Source organism: Urocampus carinirostris, chromosome 6, assembly GCF_059441175.1.
Source record: "Urocampus carinirostris isolate Australia breed hairy pipefish chromosome 6, RoL_Ucar_1.0, whole genome shotgun sequence".
In the NCBI taxonomy this organism is placed as follows: domain Eukaryota; kingdom Metazoa; phylum Chordata; class Actinopteri; order Syngnathiformes; family Syngnathidae; genus Urocampus; species Urocampus carinirostris.
This window is the reverse complement of record NC_142354.1, coordinates 17,446,376-17,464,997: the sequence shown is the minus strand read 5'-3', so window position 1 is coordinate 17,464,997 and position 18,622 is coordinate 17,446,376. Positions and strand designations below refer to the sequence as shown.

General features: G+C 38.0%; 1 protein-coding gene across 2 annotated transcripts in view; it reads right to left on the bottom strand.

Moving 5' to 3' along the window:
• The window catches only part of vgll4b (vestigial-like family member 4b), a 55,698-nt gene extending 40,301 nt beyond the window's left edge, over positions 1 to 15,397 (bottom strand). The window contains exons 1-2 of one of the 2 annotated variants that reach the window (XM_088338092.1): positions 15,114 to 15,397; positions 13,251 to 13,324 (exon numbers count right to left, since the gene is read on the bottom strand). In XM_088338092.1, the coding sequence (XP_088194218.1) occupies positions 13,251 to 13,314 (64 nt within the window). In that variant the 5' untranslated portion in view covers positions 13,315 to 13,324; positions 15,114 to 15,397. The remainder of the gene's footprint in view (positions 1 to 13,250; positions 13,325 to 15,113) is intronic. The other variant, XM_088338095.1, reaches the window with a different exon arrangement.
• Positions 15,398 to 18,622: the final 3,225 nt, after the last annotated feature.

Below are 18,622 nucleotides of genomic sequence, written 5' to 3'. Positions count from 1 at the left end.
TTGCGTTATTTAGCATCACCTAGTGGTGAACTAAATATTTTTTTTTTAAAACAACATTGATTTAAATAATAAGCAAAAATATATAAACTATTATGAAAACATGCATTTTTTTACACTTATCGGGTAAGAAATGTATATTTATTTTACATGAGGTGAGCCTCACCTAGGGGGAGTTCAAATGATGGTCCATCATCTTAGCTCAGGAGATAGAGCGCTTGTCTTGGGATCAAGAGGTCGCCGGTTCGATTCCCGGCTCCTCCTCATGTTTAAATGTGTCCTTGGGACACTGAAAACACTGAATCCCTAATGCCCCCAATAAGCAGGTAGGGGCCTCGCATGGATGACTCCCTATTGGTGTGTGAGTGTGTGTGTGTGAATGGGTAAGTGTGAAGCACATTGTAAAGCGCTTTGCGAGGTATTCATTGACTTGAAAAGCGCTATATAAATACAGACAATTTACCATCTTGCTGCTACGGCAACTCACAAAAAAATAAAAACCCAGCGTAAGCCTGAGCAGAAAACCTGAGAAGCAAAATAATGCAGTTTTGGTCACTTTGAGTAGTTTTTTTTCCTTCTTCTTAGCACTAATTTTCCGTTGCACTACACAATACAGCAACATTTAGTGGTCAAATAATACACATTGTCCCTTTAAGTCATTAAAATATCTTACAGACACATAAACTTCACGTTTCGATTCGTACTAATTCATACGAGGGCTGCACTTAATTCTAGGCAATGAAAAAGTGTGCGTCAAAAATAACCAAAGGTGCATTTCAGGTTTCACCCAATATTAAAAAAGTAAATAGAAACAAAGCTTCCGAAAGACAGATGTCATTGCATCATATGTAAAGTGAGACCAACTGTGTGAAGCCGGCTGTGGGGAGGTAGTACATGATGAGGCTGCTTATTTTCCTTTTTGCACATGAGTAGAAAGGTGATGAAGGACGCCATCAAAACACCAACTATAAATTTTCTTAAAAGTTTGTGTCCCTCGTCTTCTACATTCCTGTTACCCGCTAGGCGGACTTTGGATGATAATGTGTACATGTTCAAACCACAGAGCTTACTATTAATAGATCAGCAGTTTGAATTGAATTATATTGACTTGTCTATATTGTCATCGATAACAATGTAGTGAAACATCGTAAAGACTTTAAAGGGACACAAACGATAAAAGACTGTCAGGATTATGCAATGTGAAGGAGAGCAATAACATTTAGTGGCAACAAAAATTACCAAAAGCGTCACAAGATATATGTTTCTGTTTTGCCAGCTTGTTTAGGGTGGTGATTGCCCAGGGGAAGAAACTGTCTCTGAGCTTGTTAGTCCTTGTTTTAAGTGTAAGTTTTACCTTGCATACACATACTTTGTGTGTGACACTGAATCTGTCTGTCCCCAAAGGCAATAAGCTAGTACTAAGCTAGGTGCAAAGAGAATTTTCTTTTTACTGTTCATCGTCCTGCCCATTAAAAGCTAAAATGCATCAAAAATTGCACATATGGAAAAAGGGAGAGGAAATTTTTCATCATAACCAACTTTACTCCAAGTAATAAAGTAGGATAAACTTCCTTGTGTTACTTGCATTTTAGATATTGCAGCACTCAAAAGCCTTTTTTTTAAATGAGTATTGTAGTTTCCACACTATAAGGTGCACTGGACTATCAGGCACACGGAATTTCAAGCTACCGTATTTATTCGTGTATAACTGTTGCATAGTTTATATGCACTCACAGTACATTTTAGTGCAATTATTGATCAGTTAAAAAATGTCGTTGACTTAAACTTCAAAATATTTCATGGGAATATGGAAAAGGGAATCGAAATTTGGTTGTGGAGGTAAGAGCGCTGAAACCTAAACACCATAACACCAGTAATACAAATGACATCCGAAAAGGTATTTGATTTCATCTCATTATCACACTATTTTTACTCAAGGTGCCAAAAAAATGGAGAAAACAGAATGTTGTCCCGAAGGATAAATGAAGTCCGATCATAAGATACACTAAAGAGTTGTATCCCTCATCATTTTTCTCTTAAAAAAATAAAATAAACTTCCAAAAAAATGAATGTGATCTTATGGCAAGGCTTCACAAATGCTTAATTTTTTGCACTGTGAGAAACAGGGAAGTTTGGTTTCATTTTATCCAGAGTGACTATGGAGAGGGCAATCAAAAAGAGAGGAATGTCAAGTATTTGTGGTCAGTACAGCCCTGAGAAAAAGTACGTAGACTGCCGAGCTGGTATGAGACAGAGAAGGGGAGACAACCTCGCCAGGACGTCTCGTAGTTTCTGTATGAACATACTTTTAAAATGGCAAATTTACCAACTTTCTAGTTAACACACGAGATACCTCAGCACTGTTTTGTCATGCTAAAATAGCTGACATAAGCATCAATGAATGAGAACGGTCAAAACACATGGGTCAATTGTATTTAACCTTGTGATAGGGACCCAGTGACACGCCACCTTTGTGGCTCCTCAGCCGCCCACTCAACCAAAAATGACACGCAATGACACTATCAAAAGGTCTTGGGAAGGGGAGTGAATCTAAGACAATAAGGGACTAAATGTGAGTGACACAGTTTGAATTCTACATGCCCTCTGACTTGTGAAGACAGCCCATTCTACTCGAGACAAAACACATACTCATGTGTCGTTTTTCGCTTCAATTATAATACTTAATAATAGTGAAAATTTTAAATCTGTTAGAATTGAATTGAGTTGTCTTTATTGTCATTGATTTCAACATTTTGAAACATATTGTATGCACCAAGATTGTACATGGCCCTCCAGGGTAAAACGTATAATAACAATATCAAAGAGAAAAAAAGAAATAAAAGGTAGAAAAAAATATTTACAGTGAACCCATGTTTCCATCGTGCAGTGGTTAGCACATTAGCCTAACACTCGAAAGGTTCCCGGCTTGTAGGAAACATTTGTTTACCTGGAGAGTGATGGGCGCCACCAAGCTGTACTTGCCCAAGACACACCACAGGAAATTGTAACGCCTTAGAGACTGGCCCAGGTTAGCAATATTTATAAATGGAAATATAAAGAAACTGTGCAATGCTCTTCCCCCTGAGATTCCATCTGTAACCTCAGTGGAAATGTTTAAATCTTAGCTTAAAACACACTTTTATTCTATTGAATATGAATAACCTCTGTTTAATGTTGACAATATCGGTGTATTATTTGTTATTGCAACATACATTGCTGCCTGGTCATCCTGGAATGGGGATGACCTCATGTGCAGTCCCTTCTGAAGCTTTCTTAATTTTCCTCATGTTGAGGTTTTTGAGTTTTTCCTTGCCCTCTTGTAGGTTTTAGATCAGGGGATGGTCTAATAATAGTCTGTGGTTTGGAATAATCTGTGGTCTGAGCAGCCCTTTGAGACACTTTGTGATCAAGGGCTGTACAAATAAACATGACTTGACTTGACTATAAATGAGAGAGAATATTGCATCATAACAATTGTGCAATGAAAATAAGTACAGTACAATTTAGCAGCAACACAAAACAACAAACATGTCTCATTGTATATATTTTCAGTTTCATGCAATAGTATATATTTTCACAGTTTCATTTAGCAGCAGCAAATAAATAAATTGAAAAAAAAAGTTGCAAGTTATATTTTTAGTTTGGTGCGTTTGTCCAGGGTGGTGATGCCCTGGGGAAAAAAACAGTCTCTGAGCCTGTTTGTCCTTGTTTTAAGGGACCTGTAGCGCCTTGTATGGTAAACATAGCCTCAACATACCACAACGAGGGTTTTTTCCTTTACTTTAAGTGTGCAAAACTACATTTCCAAACAGAAGATTTCTGATTTTTTCACAAACAAGCACATTGCCATGACAATAGCAAACAGGAAAAATGATTCAAAAATGACAAAAGTTAAAAACTTTTAGAAATGATTTATCGCCTCAAATATTGTCTCAAGTTTCCTTCATTTTCCTCGTCCTAAGGTTTTGGAGTATTGATTTGCCCTTATGTAGGTTTGAGATCTGGGGATGTTGTTATGGTGGTCTGTGCAGAACCTTGAACTTGTTATGATTGAGGTCTATACAAATAAACATGTCTTGACTTTGAAAATAAATATGCTATTTTGGCACACTGCTATCCGGTTGAGTTTCTATAAGCATTGATTAAATATGTATTTAGCTATAGCAACCATAGCGAATCAGTCATTACTGTCACTGGAACTGCCTTTCTCATGTGGTTTAATGATTCCATTGCACTCATTTCAATTAAAGGAGACATGTTAGTGATTGATTAAAGCTTTTCTGATGTGTTGAACATTTTCTGTCAGAGTCCACAAAGGATGAAACATAAAAGTATTGTACACCAGGCAAATCATCGGTGGGCAGTTAATGTACCGGTAATTTCCCCATTCTGCAATTTAAATGAAAGCCGTTAAGAGCTCATTCTTGGAAATAGGAAACTACCAGTACATTAAAACATATAAGGTATCTTTATGAATAGCAACAATTTTCTTTTTCCGCATATTTTTTTCATTTTTGGAAATATTTTGGTGGTATAGCAAGTAATTTAATTAATTAATCAATTAAGATTCCACTCGGAATTTTTTTTAAAAATGATAACTTTAACATCATTCAAGTAGAGAGTAGTATGGACATAATAGGAAACGTGATTATGCAATATGAAAGAATGTTAAATGATTCAGTTAAGGCACTAGAGTGCAAAAAAGTGGTTCAAATTGCATTTACTTTTGATTTCTGTACCATGCATTGTCTAGCTGCCTCAAATAATTAAAAATCCATCTGGTATGGACCAATGCGGTTTGACTGTCTGACTGAAAAAAAAACAAAAGAAAAAGGTCAAAGACGTAATGCAAAGTTAATGTTTAAGTGCAATGACTGTGACTTTGTAAACGACCAGTGACCTACTTATCAATGAATAACAATTTATTCTCCTGGTAAAAGCAGCGCTGGTTGTAGTAAGGCTTATCTAATGGAGATGTCTTGACACTTGAGGTGATAGCTTAAAACAACATTGAAATCAAATATTGCGTGTGAGGCAATGTGAATAAGAAAGCGAAGCATTGGCAAACACCAGCTACACAGCAGGTCTTTTGGAAATGCAATTAATATGATACAGGTTTTTGTTGAAAATGCCTTATCCATTGTGTGAAAAAGTGTTCTAGTAGCATGATGTAGACACAACAAACTGTTGAGCAGTGAAGATGGTATTTTTTCAGAAAAGTTCAATGTTTTATTAAGTTATTCTCTAATTTTGATCTCCAGTGTATACAGACACACTAAGTATCTGCATATGAGGTGCTACAGGGACATGTGTTTATTGCAAGGAATGATTGAATAAATTGAATTAGGAAAACAAGCTTAAACATAATTCAATATCAATTTTTGATTTCACCAAAAAACACAGAAAAAAAGATAAAACATACTAAACACTGTAAGATCATGTTTGTGCATTTTAAGTATTATGTTTTTTTTCTAGAAATAAACAGGTTAAGGATATACTAAAATTTCAAATTACATCAGATTTATAACCAAAATGAATAACCTGTATTACCTCTTAAGCCACTGTGACCACAAATGATAAGAAAAATGTTATACTGTCAACATAAGCAACATGATAATTCTAGAAAATTGAAAAAAAAGTGAAGATGGGGCTGGCAATTAATTTTTGAAATACAGTGCTGTTGTTTTTTTGTTCTGTTTCAAAAGGGTTGAAAAACACTGATTAAGACTAATCATAATTTGAGGTACTGAATACTTTTTCTGACTCATGCAGTTTGAAGTAACTGGCTGCAGTGTAGAAAGAACCTAAACACACCTTGCCCAGCCCTGACTTTCTCTTCCCCACATGGATTTCCAGTCAAATAACCTTCACTGGTAAAGTTTAGACAAATTGCCATCATGACGCATGACAAATTTCACTTTGCATTGCGTTCTGGCAAGCTCTGACTAGTTTTGACTCATATCCTTTTAACGTGTTTAAAATATTACTGCATAATGAGAGCAAGATGTCTGAAAGTCATTGTCTTGGTGCATGACTAAAACAGGTTATGTTGACAGACCTTTCCCTGCAGATGTACCGCCCCACAAGCAAGAACTCGCCAAATCTGCTAATGTTTGAACAGCCCATGTAAATAAAGGGGGAATGGGACTCAGTGTTTTTAGTACTCTTTCTCGCTACACAGACAAAACAAAAAAAAAATCATGGCTTTGCAAGCATAATATCAGTTTCCATTGCTATGCAGATGACACTCAACTGTATCTTCCAATGGAGGAATTCACACCACTAAAATGTGGATATTTGGAGGCCTGCCTCTACTGAGATAAAAAAAAAAAAGATGGATGTTACTAGATTTCTTGTGCCTCAATTCTGAAAAGACTGAAATGTTAATTATTGGTCCATCTAAATGCCGTGACTTGTTTTCAAACACGGCTCTGAAGATTGACATATGTAATATCACCCAGAGTGACTCGGTCGAAAATGTCCTCCCAGTTACACGATAAGAATATTACTACAACAGCTTTTTCCATTTTTGCAACATTGCGGAAATCTGTCCCAGTCTGATGCCGAGATTATAATTCATGTGTTTACCTCCCATCTCCGTTACTGTAATGTACTAGTCCTCGGTCTTCTGAAGTCTAGAATCAAGAGCCTGCAGCGGGTACAAAATGTGAAACTTTTAACGAACACAGGAAAATTTAATCACATCACCCCTATTTCAGCTGACCTGCACCAGCTCCCTGTCAGTTTAAGATGTGATTTTAAGTTTATTTTGGTATTGTACAAAACTATTAAAGATGGGACGATCTGCTTCGGTCACGATTCAATTGTATCACAATACTAAGGTGCCGATTCAATTAATATCACGACTTTTGGATAATTGTATTGCGATTGGATATAATTGATGATTGCGATTTATTTTTCTTTCCTAAGAAACAAGCAACTTAAATCATATGCTTCAGGGACAATTAATCATGAATGATGTTCAAACAATGTAAATGAGTCAGTCAGTCAAAAAAAAAAATCCCCTCTGAATTATATGCTATTATGATAACATCGGTTTAATATTAATACTGAACACCTTAATAATAAGGTGTTAAAATGTGATTGTTTACAACAGGAGTCGCTCACCTTTTTTAACCTTTTCGTTTGTAATTAGCGCAGAGAGTACCCGGTTTGATATTATGTGTTGCTATAATGAAAAGTTATCATGTCATTACCGTTTTGTTACTGTGTTATTAACAGCTAAATTATTGAACGTATAGTTGTATAGGGGCGGCACGGCGGCTGAGTGGTTAGCGTGTCTGCGACATAGTTCTGAGGTCATGGGATCAAATTCAGCTACCAGACTTCCTGTGCAGAGTTTGCATGTTCTCCCTGTGCTTGCGTGAGTTTCCTCTGGGCACTCGGGTTTCCTCCCACATTCCAAAAACATTGTCCCGAGGTGTGAATGAGCGAGGGAGTTGTATGTCTCTGTGTGCCCTGCGACTGTCTGGCAACCAGTTGAGGGTGTCCCCTGCCCACTGCCTGACAATAGCTGAAATGGGCTCCAGCACCCCCGTGACTCTACTAAGGATAAGCCATGCAGATGATGGATGGATACATGGATAATTGAATAGGTTCAGTCAACCATTCAAAAATTTTGTTACTAGAAAATCATTACCCAGCACTGGTTAACTATTTTCAGAACAGCTCTGCAGGCACCTCATTAATTACCTCTGTTTTATAACCATACCTTTAGAAGCAGCATTTGTAATTTATCACTTTCTCAGTTCAGCTGTAGAAATTTGACACACACGTTACTAAAGTCCTCTGTTATTGTATTGGACCTTTTAAAAAGGTACATTATTTGTGTTACCTTTGTTATAGGAAACCTTTTTATTTCAATCTGCTTTATTTATTTTCATTAGGTATTGTGTTGGTATTGGGGATGTACCAATATGGCAATACTGTGATACTTATAATAGCAGCTGTTTAAAAAGTTTTTCCTCGTTACCATAATACGTGGCCCTGCTAAGCCAAGAGAAGCACTTGTCATGTGTTAAAAAACACTACTTTTTCCACTTTTGGAACTAAATCTAAACAGTATTTATGAGCTTGTTTTAAAATCAACAACCTATCACACCATCGTTATTAGTATCATAGTGTGGGGTTATATCGTGATATGTATTGTATCTTAATGTTGATAAGTTATAATATAAATTCTTAGTATAGGCAAATGTTTTTGTTTAAATTTGATTATAGGATTGTGTGTTGTGTAGTGCAACCAAAATGAGTGCTACAAAGCACAAGTAAGAAAACAAACTACAGAGAGAGAGCGAGCAAACCGCACCATTTTCCTTCTAATTTTTTTCCCAGTCTTTCACAAGGTTTTTTTTTTTTGTGAGTACCAGTATGGCGGACAATCATGCACAGCTCCCTCTAGATGAGCCTCATGTTATGTATAATGAGTACAAATGTATTCATCTACAAGTTTTTTAAAGACTGCACGCTTATTTGATAGTGTATGTATTTTTGATTGATATTCAAATCAATATTGTTTTTTTTTTTTTACCTTGGAAGGAACTAAATATTACACAATGCCCCTTTAAAGATAGGGTGGCCATTTATTTCAATTAACGGAGGTCCTTATAAGGAAAAACAAAATTGGAAGGGCTACTGATATCCTTTGACTTGAATTGGACAGACTAAAATCAATAACTCAAGCTTATTTGTGAGATACTTTTTTGTCGATTATTAAATGTCATGATATTATATAGTGGTCTTTTTTCACATTAACGACAAAAACAGAAGAATTGTTGGGATTACTAAATGAGGTTTTTGGAAATATAATAACACAAAGAAAGAAAAATACATAAAAAATGGCGCCCAGGCCATACTTTGGAAAAACCTGGGTAAAGTATTCAGACTAAAGAAAATTAAGATCCCGTGTGTTGTCAATATGCTCAGCAGATGCAAGGCTGTGCATGTGTGAAGGTAAATAAATACCTGATACTCCGAGCCTCTTTAAAGCCATTTTCTTAATTTATTCTTAACTTTGCCATGGGGGAAAAAAATGGCAAAATATAACTTCAACTTCATTTATCAGAAAGTTTTTATGTAAGTGACAGCGTCTCCAGAACTAATCACATGTAATAAATATTTGCTTTGGAATAAAATTAGCTGAGTAAGACTTTAGATGTTCTTTTGTCCAATGTGGAAATGAATTAAAAAAGAATCTTTGTTTTTTATTTTACAAATTCAGTTATTAAACACTCTAAATCATTAGCTCTTGAAGGAATGAAAACACCTCAAAATTGTTTTATAATTGAATATTACACCCCTGAATCATTATCGTAATTTTTAATTGTGAGCCTACAAAAGATCCTCAACCCTACAGCTAAGGTACCTTTTTTGCCATTAATTTACTAGTCTGGGACCCATAAGAGTTATTTTTCTACCATGTGGCCTCTAAGCTAAGAGGAGCTTTGACACCCCTGCATTAACGTATTCAACAGTTAGACAAAAACAAAATAAAAATCAGATGTGTCCCTCAAAGCCAAATATGGACACCTGAAAGTAAAGGCGACATTCACAGTACAGAGCTTAATGCTCGATTCCGATTTGTTGGTGAAATCCGACTGTCTAGTGAGATCGTTCACATGACCAACTAAATGTGACTTTTATGCAACTTGAACTTCCCTGTAAACACGCCACAACTGTCACGCATGCGCACAAGAGGACACGAGACGTCACTTGCAATGCAATCATGTTTGCGTAAGTGCTCATGGATGTTAAAAGTGAAGCTGTTCCCACCCAAATATTAATTAAATCAAAAACCTTGCTTTTCCCCATTGAATACTGCCTATGTGGTGAGATTTGAATGTAAACACTGCTAACTAACACCAGAGGACTCTATTACTTCAAGAAAAAACTCGAGCGACATATTGTGAAAGTGCGATACGATGTTGGTTGTTTCGTGAGTAACAAAATAACCAAGTGTTTATCTTCCATAAATGTGAAATTGAATGACACTGTGTTTTTGTTTGCCATGGCTGTTGTATCGATAAAGTGTGGGTCACATGTATACGCCTTGACTGTTCAGACAGAAATCGCATTCCAAAATATCGGGTACATATCGGATTTAGGACCACATAAGAAAGTGGCCAGGGTGTGGAGTGAAAAAAATCCGATATGTTTTTTTTGGATGTACTATAACAGATCGGATGTAACAAAACCAGATTTCCCTGCAGTTTGAACCTAGCCAAAATGTAAAAACCAGCCTAAAGCAACATTTTATGAAAGTCACCTAGTTATATAAGACAGCAGCTGCTGGGTGTGTGGTAGTAAAATTGTGGCAATGCTTTGGGTTTGAAAGTGTAAATGTGGAAACACGCTGCATCGGCCCAGACAGGTTTGGGCCTCTCCCTGAGCTGCACACCCACAATGCAAAACTCGTCACAAAGGTGAGAGAACAAATAGGTCGCGGCCCGTCAATCTGGTTGGCAAACTCAGCTGGCAAGACCCACGTAGCCGGGTCGCCGAGCAGGAAGGTTGACTCGCCCGCCTTATTTCCTCCTGTGCTTTTGTCGTGTGACAAAAGGGGCCGAGCGGCTAAACGTGACAAAACAAAAACACAGCAGGGGATGGAGGGAGGACAAGTAGCTGGTTTTCAGTTGGTGAGGGACAATGCATGATGGGATACCAGCTGCTGACACGCAAGACAATCTGCGTCGGAACATTCCCAAGCTGCCGATACATTAGTGGGTTTTTCACTAGGGGCATTCCGAGTTGCTTGGATAAAACAAGGTCAAAATTGTTTAGCATCTCACTAAACTTCATGACTCTTGGATTATCCATTCAAAAAAGTTTTTTTTCAATAATTTTTTCTTAAGGAAGAAAATAATGGTACTTTTAACAGTCACTACATATGAGGTGGTGTCTTTATATAGATAAGCTAAAGTCTATGGCAACGATCAGAGCAAAAACGAACCAAAGAAAAAACACATATGTTCCTGTAAAAATGTTTTTTTACATCAAAAATAAAAGGGGATTTATACTTAAAAGCTAGCCATTTAATATTTATCTTAAACCTTTTTAAAGCATTGGTAAACGTTAACAATGTTTGTGTCTAGAAAAAAAACATTAAAAAATAAAAACACACAAAATGACGGAAAAAATAACCCTCTCCCCAAGCTTTTTTCATTTTCAACATTTCTGAAAAAAATCCAGGGAGCCACTAGGGCAGAGCTAAAGAGCCTTATGTAACTCTAGGACCGCAAGTTGCTGACCCTCGGTCGATGTGTATGTTTACATGTAGAGAATAGTCGGATTAAGATAAGAATTTAGTTTTTAATCAATTTAGAATAATCTGTTGCATAGCTAGAAACATGGGTAAACAACGTGTTGCTTGGTTGGTTGGTTGGTTGTTTGGATCCCTTAACCGCTAGGGTGGTAGGGGCACCATTACCTGTGGTGTATCTTGGGCAAGTACAGCCTGGTGGTGCCCATCCCTCTCCAGGCAAACAAGTGTTTCCACCCGGCCTCAAACCGGGAACTTTTCGTGTGTCAGGGGAATGTGCGGGCGGCAGTAGCTCAGGAGGTAGAGCGCTTGTCTTGGGATCAAGGGATCCCAGTTCGAATCCCGGCTTGTCCGTGTTACATGTCGAAGTGTCCTTGGGTAAGACACTGAACCCCTAACACCCCCAATAAGCAGGTTAGCGCCTTACATGGCTGCAAGGCCGCTATTGGGAAATGTGGAGCACATTGTAAAGCGCTTTGGGAAGTCATTGACTTGAAAAGCGCTATATAAATGCAGATCATTTCATTTTCATTTCATGTGCTAACCACTGCGCTACTGAAACAAACACATGATGTTCAAAAACTCCCATATTGTCAATATTCTGATCTCAATCAAACTATTCCATTCATTTAAATGTAGTGTATGTTGATGTCTTAACATTGGAGTTTTCCCAGCTCAAAAATAATAAAAGCTGATTAATTTCCATTCCCTGACTAGATTCCTTATAGCACACAGGTCCAGTTGGCAGCAGGGAAACCTGCTGAGAGGGATTTTGACCATTTCTTCCTAATCTTGGAAGGAATTTTACAATGAGCAACAGCAAAATTTACTCCAGAACGTGAAAGGGAGACGGATGAGTAGAAGACATGTCGGATGTAATCCGACTCTACCAGTGCAGGCAAGCAACTGGTTGAGCAGCAGCATCGGTGGCAGTTGAGTGCGGTTATTCCTCATTTTCCTGCCATTAGCGAATGCACAAAGACAACTATTGTGTTATGTCACAAAGCAGCACAAAGGCTTAGTGGAAGGTTGCACCTTGGTTGATACACACAACGCAAACCTAATCAGCATAAGGCATCGAATCGTGTATTGTGAGCCCTATGAGTTGTTGTTTTTTTCATGAATGAATGAATGAATGAATGGTCATTATGGTCCTTATGATTAGTTTTGTTAAAGTAGGTTAGTATTCCATCAGAGATGATCAGGTGCACCATGGAAAAGTATCCACTTTTATACAATGATTCCTAAAAATATGTGGCGACTACAAATATTGTAACTTTGTTTAGCTATTTATTTCAGTGACGTATCATAACGGGCAAAAACAACAAATGCACTAAATGGTAGGTGCTCCACATCATTAGAGATAATTGGCTTTATTTTATGATTATTTTTGTGGTGTGTTAGAGATTTTTGAAGCGTAAATTTACCTCATCAAAAACTATGATATCGCTGATCTCATCATCCTCATCACCAGCCTAAACAAGCACACTAAACTGTGAAAACATATCTTGCTATCCGTTTCGGGTTTTGTTTTCTTGTTGCTGCTAAATGGTATTGCACTTCTTTTCATTGCACTATTGTCACAATTATATTACTATTATTATATCTTAGGCTAGTCTCTTAACACTGTCATAAATATTTTTCTACCTTTCATCCTGATAGTCCTTTATCATTTTCCCTCTCTAAAGTCTTTATTACATGTCTGCGCTTTGAAGTGTTAAATAAATGTATATGCCTTGTATGTGAAGTACATCTGAGAAAATTGACTGACTTTTCCTGGATTGCCGTGTCTAATTTCTTTGCATACAATGTTTCACAGCGCTGATATCAATAACAATAAGACAATTCAACGAATAAGTCATTGTGTTTGGGAACTATTTTGTTCGGTTTTGGTCATCTTGAGTACACCAATTTACGACATATAGGGCAAAAAAGTTGAGGCAAAAAGTACTCCAGTAAAAGCATGATAACTTACGTTCTGCTTCGTTTGCATGAACAAATGACGCTGCTCTTGAAAGAACATCCAGTGGCGTCTCCATGCCTGGTCTTCTGTAGAACAGAACATTAGGTTTACGTACGCAAACATAGAACATATTTATGTAGGAGACTCAGAGTCCCCCTGTGTGCAATGACAAATACTATTCAGCAACTAGCATCATAATTGTTTGTGAGTTTATGCACCAAGTGCTGGATTAATCATTATCTTTGGTGTTTGGCTTTAGGGTGGGTAACCTACACCCGGTTCTAAACCAAACAACAAAAATCAGTTAAAGAATACCACATTAAAATGATACTGTCATTAAACTAGAATGTATGCAAAATGTTTATTTCATGCAGCCTCCAGTAAGCAGGAAAAGTCCCGAAAATGTTAAATGCACATCTGAGAGTATTACGATAAACTACATTTAAGTTAAATGCATACAGATAACAAGTTGTTAATGGGTAATTTGATGTTTCGTTACAAAGGCTACAAATCCCTTTAAACGAGGACCAACAAACTCAGACACTTTCTTCCACACGGCCATGAACTATTTATAAATACATTATATTTTTCGGACTATAAGGCACACCTAAAAACTCTAAATTGGCCAAAAATTTGAAAGTGCGCTTTACAAACCTGAAAATATGGTGGATGAAATTTGAAATGCATAGTTACAATTAAACATATATGAATTAATTCATTTTAAACCAGATGTCAAAATGTTTTTGTTTGAGTTCTACGAAATTTGTTTTTATTAGATAGATCGATAGATCGATAGATCGATAGATCGATAGATCGATAGATCGATAGATCGATAGATAGATAGATAGATAGAAAACATTTCTTTATTAATATTTCTAATACAATGCTAGCTTGTATGGTACTTTTGATTTAATGCGCCTTATAGTCCGCTGTGCCTTACATATGAATCATATATATCCTGAATATTTACAGAATTGCCTATGAATAGAAAACCGTATTTTCAAATTCGATTCATCTACTTTTTGGGAGGGAAAACACTTGCTGTTAATGTCATTGCACTATTTTAAATAGCACAAACATTTTAAAGCAAGCACATTGCCTATTTATCCTTATATTTGTATATGATGCTTCTCTTTTTACCCTTTTATTCAAGTGTTTAGGTTCTAATTCTAATTTATCCTGGAGTACCCTGTATTATATTGCCGTAAACAGGGGTCACTACGTTGTTATCAATGAGAATATAGACTATTATAGTTCTAATAAAACAGCCTATCAGGAGTTCGGTATGGCATAATTTTAGGCCGGATTTTGAGGGTTTTTCCCTCCTCATAGATTGTTGGAGCATTTTGACCTCCATTGCAAAACTGCCTGTTCTGAAAAATATGCAAGGTTTTTGTGAATTGAATACATTTTTCCTAAAATGAAAAAAAAAGAGAGGCTGCATTCTTCAACTGCCTTCTCCCAAGGATAAAGACATTTCAACTTGAAATGAAGTACTGCATCACTGTCCTTCTAAACGCCTGCAAATACTATGAAAATAGGGGCGACAGGACAACAAGTGCGTCCGTACTTTTATAAAGTGCACTTGTATTTCTATTCCCGTGAAACCTGACGTTTATCACCCGTAATTATCAGTTTGAATGACAACAAAGACAATTCAATTCAAGTTAGAAATACGATTGCAGCGAATATTTACCCACATTTGGGGCTCGTACCATTAAAATCGACGAATTAAACCCCAGACTACTGTTTGATTGATCACCGTTTCCAAAAAACGTGTTTATTACAACAAAATTGGTCAGGTCCAAAATTTTGAATGTTTATTCTAAATCCGCCAAGAAACAACGTTCCAAGTTTACGTTAAGAAGCACGTACCTCCTTTAAGCGCCACTTTGGTATCTTCCAGTAGTACAACGCAAAGCCATAAGGAAATAAACAGAGAGGGGGGGGTGGTATATTCCACAGGTAGATATAGTAAATAATCCTCAAGTACACGATTTAGTGTGAAGGGAGATAATAGTAGTTGAGCTGTCGGGACCAACTAGGTTGTAAACGAGGGAAAAGGAGAAGGAAGAGGAGGAAGGAGGCGGCAGGAATGCTTGGAATGATGGAATTCGGTTGCTAGCAGGTGGTGAAAGTAGCGCATTCTGATTGGCGGCGCCCAAAAGGCATGAGATCAGCGTAAATTATGCTAATAATGACGTCACTTCCTTTCCCTGCGTCACCGCTACGAGTGTGAAAACATTTAAAGGCGCGTTTCAACCACTGTCATCACTATTTATTTTCTGTTTGGAAAGCTTTTCAATAGAATGTAGTTAGCGTTTACACAGAAATTTAAAGTCAACACGTTTCTTGGGAAGGATACATTCAAGCAGGGGTCTTAAACCCAATTGACCCGGGCCCACTGGACTCAGGGGTTAGGTTCCAGGCATAGAGGGCCCAGTAATATGTTGTGTACATTTATTATTATTTATTTATTTTTTATTTACATTTTTTTCTCCCTCATACCATGAGGCTCAGTGGAAATATTTACATCTAAGCTTGAAACACACTTCTACTCTATAGCATATGAATATTATATACTATATAATGATAATATGTGTATCATTTGCCCTCATGTAGGTTTTAGAGGAGGGGGTGGTGTCATAATAGTTTGTAATAATAGTTTGCAATAGTCTTTGATCTGTGCAGCCCTTTGAGACTCTTTGTGATTAAGGGCTATATAGATAAACATGACTTGACATTAAACCCCAACCCCACATTACCCTATTTTTATTACAGTGTGTATTTTTCATAACAGTATTTAAATGCTCTTTATCAAGTCAAGTCATTTTTATTTATATATCCCTTAATCACAAAGAGTCTCAAAGGGCTGCACAGGTTATTTCACAGACTATTATTTCAGACTATTATTACACCATCCCCTGATCTGGAAACAACATGAGGGCAAGGAAAAACTCAAAACCTCAACATGAGGAAAATGAAGAAACCTTGAGAAGGGACCGCACATGTGGTATCCCCCTTTCATGATGACCAGGCAAAGGATGTTGCAATTACAAATAATACACAAAAAGTATAGGTTATTCATATGCTATAGAGTAGAAGTGTGTTTTTAGCTTAGATTTAAATATTTCCACTGAGGTTGAAGATTGGATCTCAGTGGGAAGAGCATCCCACAGTACCGGTCTCCGCATGGAGAACGCTCTCGAACCTGCGGAACACTTCTTGGCTCTTGGGATCACCAGTAGACCGGCGCTTTCAGAACGAAGGCTTCGGACCGGAACATAGGGGGAAATCAGATCTGAAAGATATGAGGGAGCAAGTCCATGTATGATTTTGTATAATACTAAGAGAACCTTGAAATCACATCTTAGGACTTAGGCTAACAGGGAGCCAATGCAGGTTAGCAATGGACTCTGGCGCTTCATCACTTTTGCTGCTGCTGGACCTTAGAGCTGCTTTTGACACAGTGGACCATAATATCTAACTAGAACGGTTGAAAAAATGGATTGGTCTCTCAGGAACCGTCCTCACATGGTTCAGATCCTACCTCTCTGATAGGACGCACTGTGTTAAATATGGCGAAATTACATCTGAGCCCTTTAGCGTTACCTGTGGTGTTCCGCAGGGTTCAGTACTTGGCCCCATTCTTTTCAGCATTTACATGCTTCCATTAGGTGATATTATTCGCAAGTATATCAGTTACTAACACGTTATATTGGGTATTTTTGTATTCTATATCTTTTATTTTTCAACACAAGGATACTGCTGGAAATGTGAATTTCCCTTTGGGGATGAATAAAGTATCTATATATCTATTTTCAGTTGCAGGACATTCTTCCAATTGCAATTTACCCCTGGGATACAATACCTTTTATGCACACAGCCCTTTGAGACTCTTTGTGATTAAGGGCTATACAAATAAACATGACTTGACTTACATAATAAATGCCCATACCTGATCCGTAATCCTTGCACGAATACACTTTCCATAATGCCCTGTTTAGATGTAGGATGCACCTTTCCCCTTGGCCGCAACCAGTAGGGCGCAATGACAGTTCATAAAACAATTCTGTACAAACTAATCCCAGATTGTTAATTACAAGTGGAAAAGAAACGCGAAGCTACTAGAAAATTATGTCGACACTTTGCCCAAAACTCAAGCACTCTTTAACCCGTGAAAACACACCAATAAAATTCAGCCGTTTTCAAGGATCTTAGGCAGCCATACAAACTATGATTTACATCGAAAATTACAGTCAACATGTTATTTGAAAATAATACATTAAGGCAGGAATCTCAAACTCAGTTGACTCTGGTGAAGCAAGAGTAAAGTTTTAGAGAAAACGGGGCTACATGGCATTAAAAATTTTACTATTCTCAAATATATATTTTTATACACAAAATCTAACCTAATGATAAAACAAATAATCGTATTAACCCTGTAGAAAACACGGGGCATAAGATTCCCAAAAATAAAAGAGTTTTTCTGGATTTGGGCTCTGCTGAGCCTCCCTCTGACCGACTCCCATTCCAGACAGAAACGCAGTTTGTCAGCAGGCTTTCGATGGATGAGCTGTAGATTGATTGATTGATTATTGCTCCAGCGAAGGTCGGGGGGTCCCGTCCCTGTGCGTTGAGCCGACCAGATGAACCAGGTTTTTCCAATGCTGGCGGTCGTGTGCCAGCTGTTCTGCATCCTCTACAGCAACTCCGTGTTGTTGGAGGTCGCCCGCAATGACGTCGAGCCATCGAGTGCGGGGTTTCCCTCGTGGTCGTCTCCAGCCTGCTGCCTTTGGGTCAAACTGGAGAATGGCTCGTGTCGGATGGTCTGGTGGTAGACGAAGGACATGGCCAAACCAGCGGGTGCGGCGTTGTGCGACCAAGGAAGATGCTCGGGGCTGGCACGTGCGGGCTCTGAGCTCTTTATTGGAGACTCGCTGGGGCCACCTGATGTTCTCGATGGTTCTGAGAGCCCTGCTATCAAAACCGTCGATTCTTGTGGCCAGGGTGTCGTTCAGGGGCCATGTTTCTGAGCCATAAAGCAGGATAGAGTACGGCGAGGTTGTAAATGCGGAGCTTCGTCTTGCGTGCGATGGTCTGGTGCCGCCAGAGTGGTTTCCAGAGAGACTGCAGAGCAGATGCTGCCAGGGCTCTTCTGCGGAGAATCTCTGGTTTTAGGTCCCCATTGTGTGTCACCATGGAACCCAGATACACAAAGCTCTTGACAGGCTCTACGATGTCGCTACCAATTTGGATGGGAGGTGGATCTGGTCAATCACCAACATACATGAACTTGGTTTTCGTCCAACTCACTTGGAGGCCAAGCCGCGCTGCCTCTTCGCTGTAAATGCCCAGAGCGTCTCTCAGCTGGCTGTAGGAAG